The sequence below is a fragment of the Clytia hemisphaerica genome, unplaced genomic scaffold (genome assembly GCF_902728285.1).
Source record: "Clytia hemisphaerica strain Z4C2 unplaced genomic scaffold, Clytia hemisphaerica genome assembly, whole genome shotgun sequence".
Lineage (NCBI taxonomy): Eukaryota > Metazoa > Cnidaria > Hydrozoa > Leptothecata > Clytiidae > Clytia > Clytia hemisphaerica.
In genome coordinates this window covers 65,104-79,776 of record NW_027104192.1, presented here as the reverse complement: position 1 = coordinate 79,776, position 14,673 = coordinate 65,104, and the positions used below count along the sequence as shown (strand labels likewise).

General features: G+C 35.1%; 4 protein-coding genes across 4 annotated transcripts; 3 read left to right on the top strand and 1 right to left on the bottom strand.

Moving 5' to 3' along the window:
• Window positions 1-585: 585 nt before the first annotated feature.
• Window positions 586-3,037, top strand: LOC136815121 (uncharacterized). The gene is made up of 4 exons (XM_067071560.1): window positions 586-777; window positions 1,663-1,909; window positions 2,277-2,427; window positions 2,903-3,037. Exons 1-4 carry the CDS (start codon window positions 705-707, stop codon window positions 2,993-2,995), a joined length of 564 nt encoding a protein of 187 aa, XP_066927661.1. The 5' UTR covers window positions 586-704; the 3' UTR covers window positions 2,996-3,037.
• Window positions 3,038-4,683: 1,646 nt separating this feature from the next.
• Window positions 4,684-14,643, bottom strand: LOC136815090 (superoxide dismutase [Mn], mitochondrial-like). Its single transcript, XM_067071529.1, has 5 exons — window positions 14,429-14,643; window positions 14,044-14,162; window positions 6,752-6,858; window positions 5,367-5,439; window positions 4,684-4,930 (listed from the first exon to the last, which is right to left on the bottom strand). Exons 1-5 carry the CDS (start codon window positions 14,641-14,643, stop codon window positions 4,785-4,787), a joined length of 660 nt encoding a protein of 219 aa, XP_066927630.1. The 3' UTR covers window positions 4,684-4,784.
• On the top strand, window positions 7,312-9,213 carry LOC136815088 (uncharacterized). Its single transcript, XM_067071527.1, has 4 exons — window positions 7,312-7,712; window positions 7,836-8,660; window positions 8,994-9,073; window positions 9,202-9,213. The coding sequence occupies exons 1-4, from the start codon at window positions 7,487-7,489 to the stop codon at window positions 9,211-9,213; spliced, it is 1,143 nt and encodes a 380-aa protein (XP_066927628.1). The 5' UTR covers window positions 7,312-7,486.
• Window positions 8,930-10,094, top strand: LOC136815087 (uncharacterized). The gene is made up of 2 exons (XM_067071526.1): window positions 8,930-9,570; window positions 9,998-10,094. The coding sequence occupies exons 1-2, from the start codon at window positions 9,272-9,274 to the stop codon at window positions 10,092-10,094; spliced, it is 396 nt and encodes a 131-aa protein (XP_066927627.1). The 5' UTR covers window positions 8,930-9,271.
• Window positions 14,644-14,673: the final 30 nt, after the last annotated feature.

Sequence of the window (14,673 nt, the reverse complement as noted above, 5' to 3'; positions counted from 1 at the left end):
AAAGACTTCGTTTGTCCCACATATCCACTCAGTCGGTTTGATGATGAGATTTTGATTTTTTGATATATTTTACTGATTACTTGATTTCATTATTAAGAACTAACTGTCTCTAAACGCTTTGAAGATATATATGTTTTTTATAAGAACAAGCGATGTAAGAACTTAAGGCTTCGATGGCCAAAATTTAAGAACAATTTAAGACCAGTCTAAGGCTTTGTGAATTTTAAAATACCAAACTTCTTGAGAATATGCAAAATATTCACAAAATGGTGAAAATAAGAACACTTTGAGAACATTTTGAGTTTAAAACTTTTTTATATCTCTTTTTTTAAAGATTTTTTTCTCTCAATGTTAGTTGCCTTAATAAAGGTTTTTTTTTTAGTTTTACAACAAAATTCCTTTTGACACCCTATCTAACCTACATAACCTACTATTACTGTCGAAATTGATTATTGATGTGTCTTTTCTCTTGAGAAAACGTACGGGATCAATATTTAATGAGATGCACAGCTGTGTTTTAAGATTCTCACAACATTTATATAAAACAATATTGTACAAACTAATACAAACTAACTCTTTAATATTTGTAGCAGATTTTTAGGCTATAAAAACTTTGTCTCTTTTTCTTGTCTATCAGTCATCACAGATCTCTGCTTGCACAACGTTTTGAAGCAGTATTGTATTGAATTGACAGCAAAGAAGCAATGATGAAGTTGATTTTGGGGATCGTTTTTGCATTGATTGCATCAATCCAAGCTGATTTGAGTTGGAAAAACTGTAAGTGTCTTGCTTGAAATTTAACAGATCGTATTTTTCCAGTCAAGTATAGATAAAACCAATGAAACAGATATAATTTTCTGAAGAAAAAAAGCAGATTAAAAAATTAACTTTCCTGTAAGATCGTATCCGTTTTACAATCCTAAACAGATCATTACTATTTCTTTCTTTGAAACTGTCTGTTTTTATCATTTACATACCAGCTAGAAAAACGCTCTTAACGCAGAACGTATTTAGATTTCAAGCTGGAAACATCCAGAGGTTTTTAGTTTTAAAAAAGCTACTGTAAGATACTTCATACCGTAACATGATGACACTTTGCTGATGGACAAAATTTGAAGAAGGTGCACATTGATTACGTAACACGGGGAATTTTGGAGCTAAACCACATCACCGATTTGTTCATCAGACTCCCCCTCAGATTCTATGACTAATGAGTTAGTTAATAAAGTATCACACTTGGTCCATCAGACACCTTGCATTTTTTTTTTTAGTCTTTTTCGATTCCATCGTTTTTTAATAATTGTGAAAGTTGATGAAAATGGCATTTTCTTTTTACCGAAAATCTAAAAACCTTTCAATAATATATAGCTAATTTTGATCGTCTCATTCTGAAATTTTTTAATGTTGCAAAAAATGAATGGTAAAAATTTGGGCAGACGTAATAGACGTAGTAGTAGAGTAATTATGGACTAAAACTATTTAATTGTTTAGAGCAAAATAAGGGACTCTATTTTGACATATTTTCAAAAATTAATAAAGGGGGATCCTAATAAGGTCCGAGTGGTGTGAAAAAAAATTAACAAACGGGGGGGGGGCTTTTATTAGGCACCTGTGGAGTAATGCCCTTCCCTGGATGTATTTCTCTTTTTTTTATTTTCACAGGTGATAGTAAATCTTTCATTAAGATCGATGATATTTCACCCAGAGGAGAAATCAACAAGGATACTCAACTTAAAGCTAAAATTACTTCCACCTCGACATACACTGATGCCAACATGAAAGCCGTTGTCGAAGTTGTGGTGAAGAAGGACAGCTGGTTTGGTATGATTACTATTCCAAAATGGGTGATGGGAATTGTCGCACCTATCATCGCCGCACAAATCCCTGGAGTCAAACACTTGAGCGGAAAGTAAGTCTTCACTTTTTTCAAGTCAATTCTCAAGTCTAAAATCAAAAATTCAGAGTTGAATCGTTTGTTTTTTTCATGGCAGAAGTAATTTAAAGCAATTAAAAATCGTTTTTGATGGTTTTTACAGGGAATTCCACTTTTTCTTCGGTTTCTTAAACATTTGGTTTTTTCCAAAAATCGTCCGTGCCCTCTCCCCCTGTTGAGGATATCAGCCATCCATCATTCACTTTATTAAAGTGACCATGACCATGCAGCGTCGCTTCCTTTCTTTCAAATGCCCCTCATAAATATCAAAACATTTAAAGGGATATTTGGCTTCTCCCGGACATAAAGTTTTCACATTAAAATTACTGTTATTGTTTTCTAGCAAATTCGAAGTGGGATGTGAAGCTGCCAAGAACTTTTTACCAGAATGCCCACCAAAAGTTGGCACATATGATGTAGGACCAGTTGACTTGAAAAAAATATTCGAGCAAGTGAAAGCGAAAGGTGGTATCGCCGTCACTTACATTGGATCCGTAAGTTTTGTATTACATTTCGAATTAGGTGTACGTTTGCAAAACTTTGAAGCCTTTGGATGTTCTTAACTTTTTGATATTCTTAGCATAATCTTATTTTCACTATTTTGTGAGTATTTTTTTCTTATAAAAAAACGTGTATTTTCATATACATGGGGGACGAGAAGTTTTTTTCGCGTTGGTGCAATACAACATGCTCCATCCGACCAAAACAAGAAAAAAAGTGCGTGTCTTAAGGTGTTTTTTTTTTATTCATAAGCCAAAAAGTGTGGGAAATATATACCCAAAAGACACGCTGATTTTGTCCCTGGGACAATGGAGCAAAATTGATTCGAATCAATTTTGAGAGAGCGTTTCAGGTTGGTGGGATGGAGCATGTTGCATTGCACCAACGCGAAAAAAACTTCTCGTATCCCCAAGCCTTAAAGATATTACTTTTGATTACCAAACATCAAATATTTCTTCTTGATTTTAGGGAACTTATGAGATCAAAGCTGACGTCACTATTTCACAGACGCAAGAAACTTTGGCTTGTTTGGAGCTCGACAACTTGAAAATCAAAATGTAAAATTATTTTCATAACAAGAAAAAAGAAAGTAAAACACAAAAACCAGTGTTCATTATTTTCCCTTTCCTAAAGTTTGGCTACGGTCATAAAAACTTATTTCAGAGAACCTTGCCCTCGTATTCTAGAAAAACTGGATAGATAAAGCTAATTTGCAAGTCTCAAAAACCTCAATCTCGAGGCCCAAATCCCCCCTAAATTTTTGTTCTCACGTTTTAGTATCACCATTTTGGATCATTGTGCAAAACATCAGAAAAAAATACCAAGCAAAATCACTAGGAATGCTCGTTTCCCTAAAGGGGCCGTCCACATAGTACGTACTCACTGGGGGGGGTGGCACTCCAGGTAAGTGACCTACCGGACGTGCGGCCCTTCAGGGTAGGTTTTTTGGACTTTGGAAAAAGCACTGTAAGGGTTGATTTTGATTTGTGAGCAAGTAGGAAAATTTTGAGGTAAAATTTGAGAAATTTCAAAAAAATTGCACTGTAAGGGTCCGAAGGGTCGATTTTCAGCCAAATTTTTCCTTCACTGTGAGGGTCCGATTTTAGAGACCTGATTTTTGGCCGAAGGTTCGGTCGTTTTCAAAATCGAGTGCAACCCCGGGGTTCTTCTCAAAAGCGTATTCTTGCGTCCAGGGGGAGGGGAGGGGTCAAAAGAAAATTTACGTACGCAAGTTTTTTCATTACTCTTTTTTGCTTGTTTTTTTTTGTCGATTTTTACGCTTCTTATACGAAGCATGTATGATATAAAGGTCCAAGCGATTTGAATTCGAAATTTTCTTCAACCAAGGAGGAGGGGGGTGTGTGAAAAAGTACGTACTTACCAGGGGCTTTAGCCATTTGCTTAAGCTTGCGTTTAGGGGGGAGGGGTACTCGATTTTCTATATTTTAGTGCTTTACGTACTATGTGGACGGCCCCACACAAGTTCGAAAATCTGATATTTTTAAGGCCAAAAAAATCTACTACTACTTTAGCTACTTTTTAACGATCCTTACTCTCTCTGTCCTTAAGCAAAATTTGAAAAAAACTAATGAAGCAAATTTGAACCAGGGTTAAGATTATTTTTTATTTGGTAATATTCTATATTCTTGAATATCTTTTCAACGAGCAAGAGACCGCTGTTTGTTCAAAATTCTATTAAACATTATATAGGGTGTCCCAAAAAAGAAGAAGAGGTTGTTGCGTGTGTTTAAAAAAATGTAAGAAAATATATACCAACACGATAATTGTTTTTACAACAGTCATTATGATTAAAAAGAATCAACTTTCTTTACAATTTTCATGACGTTAAAGTTATCGAGAGATGTTTTTTGTGAAAGTAAATCACAAAAGATGTCTCATGACAATTAATATGACACAGTACTCTTAGGTTCCAAATAAACGGAGGGGGTGGAAATTTTTCTAGATTTTAATAAACGGAGGGGGGCCTAATTGCCGGGGGGTTGGAAATTGTACTTCTGAAACTCAAAAATAAGGTAAAAATAGGCTAAAATCATGCTATTTAGAGCAAAATAAGGGGCCTTCTCTTTGACAGCTGAAAATATTCTTAAAGATTTTAGAATAAATAGAAATAGGGAAGAAACAATTTCTAGTTGTTAAAAATATATTCTTTTTAAAATTTCTAATAAATAAATTTTAATTCGTAAATTAAAAAAAAGAGTTAAATTCATCATATTTAGTTTTTTACAAAAAGTTCCAATCAATCATAGCTCTCAGCCTGTCAGCGCTGGATTTTAAAGAAATTTTCCACGAGATGACAGAAAATGAAGACAGTATAATAAGGTCTTTCCTACTATCCCATAGCGTTCTCGTATCGTTCAGATACATTTGACCAGTTGACAATATCGAAGATGGCTTTGACGTAATCCGGACGAACGTTCTTATACTGTAGGTAATAGGCGTGTTCCCAAACGTCAATACCAAGCAACGGGATACGTCCTGAAAAAAAGAAACGGAATGAAAGACATTATTTTGATGGGTAGCCTGGCTCTTGGGGACGAGTTGGAGTTTTTACAAGCTCTTATTTGATTTGGTTGGTCGTTAACGGGTAATAAAACAATTTTGTTACTTTTTCTTAAGAACGCGTCATTTTTATTACTTCAAATGACCAATTATTAAAAAATCTTATAAAAGCTCCATCTCATCCGGGCTCTGGCGATTTGACACTAAGGGTTTACAATGGTTAATCTAATGTCATGAAATTTCTTGAATGGCCTGTTTAAAGTAGTTTTAGCATCCTTTTCTATCATAATCTTTATTTCAGTAATTTTCAGGGATAATAAAGCTAGAAAATTAAGTCTCATTTTACCTAAAACTTTACAAAAACTTAAATTCATGATTGTCTATATAAAAGATACTAATGCATTTTTCTTACCGGTGGTCGATTGTAGAGGATCTTGGTTTGGCATGGCATCGATTGTCAACATTGAAGTCTTTTTATCATAACCCTGTTGGTTGGTAAAGAAATTGTTCAATACAGTGGCTCTCTCTTTTTAATTCTATTATTCGAACCTTTCCTTAATCCAACCTACTTCTTGTTTCTGGTCAAGGAGAAAACAATATAACACATTTCCTAACCCAAGTCTAATAGACTCCCCACTACTGTAGAGTTCGAATAGCGAGTGTTATAAAAGAGGAGTGGGCCAAACCAATATTTTGATAAAAAATCAACGAAATGCATTTTTAAGGAAAGTAATTTTCGCTGATTTTCGTAAATACACTTTTCTCGAAAACGCATATAAAATAATTGAAAACCTCGTTTTAAATGATTTATTGCTACGATACTTGAAACTCGTTAGACATAATGTTTGCAATATTTAGTTTTACGGTTTTATATCAAAATACGCGATCTTTTGGGAAAACATATTAACATATTACATATGTAAATGTGGTTTGAAGTAATTATTTCGTTTGAAAACGAGGCCCGCAATGCTGTTGATTTATCTTAAGAAGTGTGTATTTGACATTTTTCATTCGTAGGTTTTTAGAAATATTATACGCGACACATTGTGCTTCACGGGTTTTAATTAACGTGGTTTTATAACAAAACGACACGCAATAACTAAAGTCTGTTCACGATAAGTGTGCACTTTTTTTTCTTTTACCTATAACTTTTGAAGGAACCCTTCAATCTTTATAAATTTGGTATCATTCGAAAGATATTAGTGAGTGGAACAATTTGAAATAAAAAAGTTTTTAAAAAAATTCTAAAAATGAAGATGAAAATGAAGAAGAAAAAAATGAAGATTTTGTAGAAAAGTGCTATAACTTTCATTTTCACTGGAGAGATTCTTTGATCTTAAGAGATCATCACTGTGAAAAAATTTCATTAAAATATTTATTCAATATAAAGTTATGATACAAAGTTAATAAGTGATTGACCGCAAAAAAACAGCAAAAAACTGCAGAAAACAGCGTTTTTAGACGTCAATCAGCTTATAACTTTGTTTGATATCTTTTGACTTAATGTTTATTTTTGAGAAATTTTTTCACAGTGATGACGTTCGATAATGAAGGAGTCACTTCAGTGAAAATGATAACTATAGCACCTTTCTACAAGATCTTCATTTTTTTCTTCTTCATTTTCATCTTCATTTTCAGAATTTTTTATCGATTTATTTAATCCAAATTGTTCCACTCACTAATATCTTTCTAACGATACCAAATTTATAAAGATTGAAGAATTCCTTCAAAAGTTATGGGTAAATGAAAAAATAGTGCACACTTATCGTGAATAGACTTTAGTTATCAATCACTTACCAGCCATCCCCAACCAGAGCCTTGAAAAGCAACAGTTGCATTTGTCAATTGTTCTTTCATGTTTGCAAATGATCCGAAATCACGAACGATTGCTGCTAACAAATCACCTGCAAGAGATAAAGAGAATAAAATAAAATACTTATGAGTTCTTCATGATCGGGATGAAGCAGTTTTTCGATTTTTTGTTGTCCACCAACTTCTGTAAAAATTGATTACAATCAAAATCTATTGAAATCGCTTAAAATTCTTATCTTAAAATTATCCTGAAATATCTTTTATAAAACTATTTTCAAGAAATATTTTTTTTCAGTCTTTCGCCGTATTGATCAATAAAGACTTATTTTCGCGATAAGAAAATGCCAAAATTCGATGAAATAAATATATAATATTTGGACCAAGAGATATACATTAGAATAAATCTAAATATTATAAGACTAAATTAGTTAAAAACGAATAAATTCGATGAAATTGATCAAAAATTGACGTCACAAAAACTTATTGACGTCAAATAATATAAAGAAAGCCACTTTCATGAATTCAATTCAGTTTCGTTTGAAAACCCAACCTACCAAGCCATAAAAAGTTTGAAAGGAGCTTTTTTGAAGTTGGAGTTATAGTGAAATATATTTTAATTGGATTAAAAGAAGTCAATTCAATTAAAAATTAACCAGACTCTGTTGCAGGAACAGAGAATTTAGTTTTTTTCAAAATAAAAACCATCGGTTCGTCATAAAAATGAGGAACTCTTTAAAGGTTTTTGTTTTGCCGTGCCAAGACTTGGGTCTTTGGCAAGAGGAGCGGGATGTCGTTGAACAGGAGATTCAAGAGAGATCCTTCCTATTGAATCAAAAGCGAGAGAAGAGAGAGTGGGAAAGCCGCTTTAACGCGCCTGAAAAACAACATTACGACAAGAAGCAAAGTCGCGTAAAAGAGATGGAGAAACGTGTTCAACATATAATTGGTAAATTAATTACTTTCTTCGTTCTTCTACTGATAAGAAAATAAGATTTTTACTTCAGGATCCCTCCCCCAAAAGAAGGTGAACAAAACAAAAACCTGACCATGTTTCTTTTTATTCCTTCAGAGCGAGAGAACCGCATCAATTTGAGCGGGGGTCGACGGAAATCAATGCAATGCATCAAACCCAACGTTAATTTCTATGAGAACTGTCTAACAAGCGGAGCCGTGGCAGATAGTAAGTCAAATTTATCCAGGTACTCAAACTCCACTGTCTTTGGATGTTTAAACATATCACAAGAACCATCATTGGTATCATCATATCATAAAATGAGATTCTCTAGATACATGAATGACCTTGAACCTAAGCAAGTTGTATCAAGCACATCATTGAATTTACGACCAACTCCATCTGAGAAACGAATGAAGACATCTTCCTTGCAATACCCAGAGTCGTCCGGAATGCCCAAGGTTCAATCAGAAGTCAGTGTTGAATTGAAACATCTAAAAGAAGTCGAAATGGAGGCTAAAGCTCAATGGAAAGCTAGAGTCGTGTTTAAAGATTGCTTGGAGCTCTGCACTCCAGAGCTTAAGGATGAGTTGAGAAAATTGGACTCCACCATTAGCGAGGAGGCTTTGGATAAAACCATGACGCGTTTCATGCAGTTCGATTCCGTTCGTCGAAGTTTGACTGAAGTTGAGCGTATTACAAATATCATGGACCCAGGACTTTTGTCTGGTGAACGTGTCAAGCATTACCGTGCGATTGTTAACGATTATCTCGGAGAACATGGACTTTCAGATGAAAATGGACCAGTAAAGGATCGAGAATTGAGCAACGGTTGCAAGTTGTTTCATGAGATGGACGAGGAAGACCAAAAGACGTTAGATAAATTTCAAGAAATCTTGAAAAAGAAACGAGAAATTGCCAAATCTGCTAAAGATGATAAAGGTGAGGAGACTTTTTCATTGTGTTGTTCAAATACATGTTTTTTTTTTATAAGCAAGTGTCTGCCCCTACATCAGGCTCGCAATATGCTTAGCATTATATTGTTCTCAAACAATAGAGCCATTGTTTAGGTACCCAAAACCGAGCCTGCATATGCTTATAAACGTTATGCTTATAAAAGAAAAAACATGTAACATATCCTAAAGTTTCGCAATTTATAAGTTTCAAAGAAAGAATTTAGTGGAATCTAAACTTAAATGAGAAACGTTGAAAGTGTCTCCTAATAAGGTCACTGTCAATAATCTAAACATTTTGCGTTACTTTTTGGTTTCACAGATCAAGCGAGTGAGCGAAAAGAAGTTTTGCCACAGCTTCCAATCAAATATAATGTCCATCCAGAAACATACAACGACAAAGTAAACAAAGCTGTAGCGCAAGTCAATGCTTCCGTCAAGGAGGCTACGGTCTACGTACCACAAAAAACAGGCAAAGAACGAAAAAGTGCTTTCTATAACCTGAGCAAAAGGTTTGACACTGATCTCAGGCGACAACATGAGAAAAAGAAGGCCGAACGCGAAAAACAAACCGGCCTATTCATTGGAAATCGGACAATTATGCCGGTCCCAAAACATCGACGTTACGAAGCGTCCGCAATGACGTTAGATGAACGCCGTGAGAACGCCGAAGAATTGATGGAGAAATTTCGTCACGAAGTCGCGAACGCGCTGACGATTGACGAAGGTGCCGGTCACCGTATGTCTGCAGACGCGTATTGCAAGTTCTTGATCGATAACGCTTATGATTACGGCGTACCACCACGTTACGTCGAAGAGCCGCGCGTCCGACGAAAAATTCAAGAAGGCAGTTATCCTAATTGGACAGTAAAAGAGGAGGAACTTTCCGCTATTTTGAGGTATGTCCGTTTATGAATGACAAATTATTCTGTTGATTTTCATTTATTATGGTAGACAATAAGAACTTTATTTTGGCTTTTTTGGTGCTCTGTACACAAAAAGTCTACACCGTTTACTGTAATACAGTAGAATCGTACAATCTGTGTTTATATTGTTTCTTTTGAGAAAGATTATACGTCGAACCTTAGTAAGGAAGATAAGACACGTTTTTTATTCTGCTACTGCCAGGTGGCAATATTCAGGCAACAAAATTACTGGCATTTCTATACATGTATCGAACACCGTAAAAAAAATTGAAGAAAAACTTACGCCAAACCTTAGATTTTTTATATAGATATGGGTTCGGGTATAGGTACAGACAGAACAAAGCAAATTTAAACACAAAGACGAATAAAGATCAATCATTTTACTTTTTCACTTTTTTAGATTCGCCTGGAAAGGCAAATTGAAGAAATTGCGTAAAGTGTTGAAAGAAGAGAAATTTCAACAGAAAATCAACAGAGTTGATCCACAAAAGAGGTAAAATGATGGATTAAAATATGAAAGATAGTTCTAAGAATTTGTCGAGTAAACTAGAAGGGTTTTTATGTTTTGGGCCGTTTCCTTCCGGGAATGCTCACACGGAGAAACCAAAACATTTGAACAAGTCATCCATTATTTTCCTTATTTACACTCTAATGAGGTGGTTTTACATCGATGGGGACTATATTTTTCAATGTGTTTCTCTTCACATTAACAGGACCGCACTACATTACGCTGCTTCTTGGGGATGCATTAAAACTTTAAATATCTTATTGAGATGTCCTGGTATCGATGTCAACAAACAAGACTACCATGGCAAAACTCCACTCTATAAAGTAAGTGACTATGGTCATTTCTGTTTGCCGATGTTCAGACCGAGTAACTTTCATGATTTTCTTAAACATGTTTTTGTTTTAGCGAAAATTATGAATAAGGATCAATTCCATCAGGGAAATTCTTCTACGTTGGTATATTTTTTCAGAGAGCTTGGGCTGTGTTTTTCAATGGAGATTCAATTGAATATTAAACCTCTTTTTGGTGATTCTGGCACCATCAGAACGAGCTCGACAATACACTGTACAATGATAATCATATTTACTACATATGAATAAATTTCTTCTATTTAGGCCATGGAAATCGGTTCCATCGAGTGCGTCAAAGCGTTGATCAAAGCAGGCGCTAACACACGTATCAAGGCACAAGATTCTCGTGATGCTTTGACTCATTTATTGCATTTCTATGGTGATGAACGCTTCGAGATGTTCAAACTTCTGTGGGATGTCTCACCAAGAACAAACGTAAGTTACACACCGCACTCTCCCTTTAAGAGGCCTAGGTCCTAGATTAAAATGTGAAGGCATCTTCGACAGGCATTGAGGCAAATTTCTTCCACTTAACATTGTTCAAAGTCTGCTTATAACACTCCCGAAAAATGTGTTCCCATTTCGTCTTCTAGGCTCTTATCTTAGCTATTTTAATGTAATGGAATAGTATGTTGACTTAAAACTTATTGAAATTTCAATGTTCAATTTTCCAATTTTCTTCACAGGCTGAAAGCAGATTGGGTGAAATGAGCTTTCTACATATGGCTTTGATGAACAATAAACACATTGTCGTTCTGAAGTGTATCGATTACATGTTGCACCAAGGACTCGGTGTGAACGCCAGAGAAGGCAACGGACGGTAAGTGATTGCAACAACATTATTTTCTACTAGTATCTACTTTTATTTTGGCTTTGTTGGATTTTAAAGCTCTTCTGCATTTTTAGTTCCCCTGAAGAACTTCAAGGGAAATTTTAATTGTCCAATTGGCAAAAAGGATAAGATTGTTAACATTCAAACTCACGTCTTATTACATCGTTGTTAGAGACAAGAATGGGGAATCCAATATATCTCCATGATCTAATTTCCATGCTTTAAATCTTTCAACTTCGACTTATAGAACCGCAGCTCATGTTGCAGTCATTGATGGACGAGCAGATATTCTTCAATTATTGATGGCTCACCAGATGAACCCTCTTTACGAAGATCTCGACAATAAGACTGTCATCGATTATGCTCAACCCGACTCCAAGTAAGTCTTCGTGCAATCGATTCTTTATCACACGATCGCAATCGATTCTCTATCACATGATCGCCTTTACAAGGAAAATAACACAGACCGATCGAATTCAATTGAATATCATAGTTTCTACCCCCTACATTTAGGGGGGGGGGGTCTATACTGATTTCCTAAGAGGGGGTGTGAAATTTTAAATGAATTTCCTAAGGGGGGTTAGCACTTAAGGGGGGGGGTCCTCTTACCTAAGTAGGGGGGTCTTGACCCCTCTAGAAACTATGAATATAATTTGAATCGAAGTAGCTGTCATTTCGATTTTGTTCGGTATATTTGTTCTAAGATTTATCAAACTTCAAGCGAGTTTAATGAAAATTAAGGAAATTAAGGTGGAGGTTGAATTGTTATATTACATTTTGAATTCAAAACTAATGATGATAACTCATTTCTTCATTTTCTTCGTTTTTCAGAATTTACAACGTTTTGCAAAATTATTTCGAGTATGGTCCAGGTGACATTGCAGAAGCCTCTAACCTTCGTGATGGCTCAAACAAACACAATATGTAAGCAAGTAGATTTCAGTAGAATCTTTCTTTCTTTGTGTTTCCATTATTAATTAATTAGACCTGATTGGTGAAGTGGTCAATCAAGAATGTGTCTATGTGATAATGGACAAGTAAATTTAAACTGGCAATGCCTTCAATACAGTAAACAGCAAATGTATCTGAGACAAAACTCACTTTGAAATGGAGGACGTTTTCCTTTTTGTAGGCACTTGACTTAGACTCATTGTACAATATTTTAATCGTTGGTCTTTCTTTTCTTTCGTTTTCAGCCGACAAGCAGAAGCATACCGAACCAATTATTTCGGACATAGATTTCTCTGATTCCATTCATCAGCCGTTGTGTCTATATATTTATATAATTTTTTATCAAACGTTTTTTTGATATTTTCATAAAAATCAAAAAATTTTAACCTAGGATTTTGTAATAGCTTTTTCATAAATAATTTTGTTTTTTCTTCGCAGATTTTTTCCTCATTTTCCAATGTTTGTATATTATTTTTCTCATCGTGGATTTTTTTCTTAATTATTTACCATTGTAAATATATACCTATACCGTAAATTTATTAAAATTCTTCTTCACTCGTCTCATATCCGTCTTTTCTCCTTTATCTTTGGATACGCCAGGTTAGACCAGCAGCCGAGGCAGTGGATTGTGTCACTTCGTAGGGCACCCCTTAGATCAGGGCAAATTTTTGATATTATGCTCCTAATAGGGTGTAGAATTGACAAAAAAAATTGCCCTTCGAATCTCCTGCAGTTTTCGAGTGAATCGATTTTTAGTTAATCGATAGAACTTATCAAGGGTCCCCCCTTTACTAACGGTTTTTTCGAAGTCTGAAAATCAAATATCTGAGGATACCAACGGATTCAGCGTGAAAAGTAGATAAAGAAAATTGGGTTATTTGTTAAGTTTCGACCACCTGGTGCTGAGAAATGGCATTTTTAAGGCGAAAAATCGATGTTTTTGGCGTTTTCCGATGACGTCAGCATTTTCCTATGAGCATTTTCAGAAAAAATCATTCCCACAACTGGATAGCCCTGAATTAGAAGTATCCAAAAATGGTATGGTTTGTTAACTTTCGATGTCTAGATCTCGAGATATTTTAGTTTAAATATTGAAAATTATGGATATTTTTTGCTGAGTCAGCAGTTTTTCAGCATATTTATCCACCTTAAAAATGCATTATCTCGAGATCTATACATTGAAAGTTGACAAACCATATCATTTTTGGATACTACTAATTCAGGGCTATCCAGCTGTGGGAATGATTTTTTCTGAAAATGCTCATAGGAAAATGCTGACGTCATCGGAAAACGCCAAAAATGTCGATTTTTCGCCTTAAAAATGCCATTTCTCGGCACCAGGTGGTCGAAACTTAACAAATAACCCCATTTTCTTTATCTACTTTCACGCTGAATCCGTTGGTATTCTCAAATATTTGATTTTCAGACTTCGAAAAAACCATTAGTAAAGGGGGGACCCTTGATAAGTTCTATCGATTAACTAAAATTCGATTCACTCGAAAACTGCAGGAGATTCGAAGGGCAAATTTTTTTTTTCAATTTTACACCCTATTAGGAGCATAATATCAAAAATTTGCCCTGATCTAAGGGGTGCCCTACGAAAACCATTTTAAAGGCCTTTTTTGAATCTCGGACGCTGGTCTAGTATATATAAATCGACCACGTTTTAAATCATAGGACAATTAGTTTCAGATAACCTTAAGTGGATAGATTTTCGCGTAGAATTATTTTCGCAAATCAGGTAGAATTTAAAGAACCTAATCTCGGAATAACAAATCTGGCCGACATATAAGGAGTGTCTTTACCTTCGGGTTCGCCTCCACCGTTGGGTGAGAGATTGGTCCAGAAAGATGGTGTGATTAGACGTGGAATCCTCCGTTGAATCGAAGTGCTGGTTGAAGTCATATCACTTTTGGTACGTCGCCTGAAGAAATAAGATGCCAATCAACCAATGAAAAAGTTCAAGTAAAAGATGGTTTAAATACCTACCTCTATAATTCCATCAAGGGACCAAGACTTCTATTAAATAATAGAAAGATTTGGAATAGGGAGTATTTTTATACTACTTTTAAGCAAAGGGGGCCTAATTCGAATTACAGAAAGAATTGACCCAATCGGTCCAGTTTGAATTGAACAGGTTGAATTTAATGAAAATCTTGAAGTAGAATCTGTGAGATTAAATGACATTACTCGCCTTGAGACAGAGCATCTTGTAATTGTTCTTCCGCGGCGTTCAAATTATTAACGTACGTTTGATGATGTTTAGAATGATGAAGGGTCATAATTTCTTCAGGGATGATTGGTTGCAATGATGAGTATTCAGTGTGTTTTGATGCAACTTGCACTGTTTGCAGAGCTTGTTTTGAAAGTGCACCACGCGTGTTTCGGGCGACTGTCGATAGCATTTTTATGTTTTAATTATTAAGTCTCTGTAA

Bases quoted from the DNA above. Each gene is read 5' to 3' on its own strand.
- LOC136815121 (XM_067071560.1), top strand. From the start codon at position 705: ATGATGAAGTTGATTTTGGGGATCGTTTTTGCATTGATTGCATCAATC. The intron at 1,910-2,276 runs GTAAGTCTTCAC...ATTGTTTTCTAG, and splicing joins GTCAAACACTTGAGCGGAAA to CAAATTCGAAGTGGGATGTG. The intron at 2,428-2,902 runs GTAAGTTTTGTA...TCTTGATTTTAG, and splicing joins CCGTCACTTACATTGGATCC to GGAACTTATGAGATCAAAGC.
- LOC136815088 (XM_067071527.1), top strand. From the start codon at position 7,487: ATGAGGAACTCTTTAAAGGTTTTTGTTTTGCCGTGCCAAGACTTGGGT. The intron at 7,713-7,835 runs GTAAATTAATTA...TTATTCCTTCAG, and splicing joins ACGTGTTCAACATATAATTG to AGCGAGAGAACCGCATCAAT. The intron at 8,661-8,993 runs GTGAGGAGACTT...TTGGTTTCACAG, and splicing joins ATCTGCTAAAGATGATAAAG to ATCAAGCGAGTGAGCGAAAA.
- LOC136815087 (XM_067071526.1), top strand. From the start codon at position 9,272: ATGCCGGTCCCAAAACATCGACGTTACGAAGCGTCCGCAATGACGTTA. The intron at 9,571-9,997 runs GTATGTCCGTTT...TCACTTTTTTAG, and splicing joins GAACTTTCCGCTATTTTGAG to ATTCGCCTGGAAAGGCAAAT.
- LOC136815090 (XM_067071529.1), bottom strand. From the start codon at position 14,643: ATGCTATCGACAGTCGCCCGAAACACGCGTGGTGCACTTTCAAAACAA. The intron at 14,163-14,428 runs GTAATGTCATTT...TTATTTCTTCAG, and splicing joins GATGCTCTGTCTCAAGGCGA to GCGACGTACCAAAAGTGATA. The intron at 6,859-14,043 runs GTAAAGACACTC...TATCTCTTGCAG, and splicing joins CGGTGGAGGCGAACCCGAAG to GTGATTTGTTAGCAGCAATC.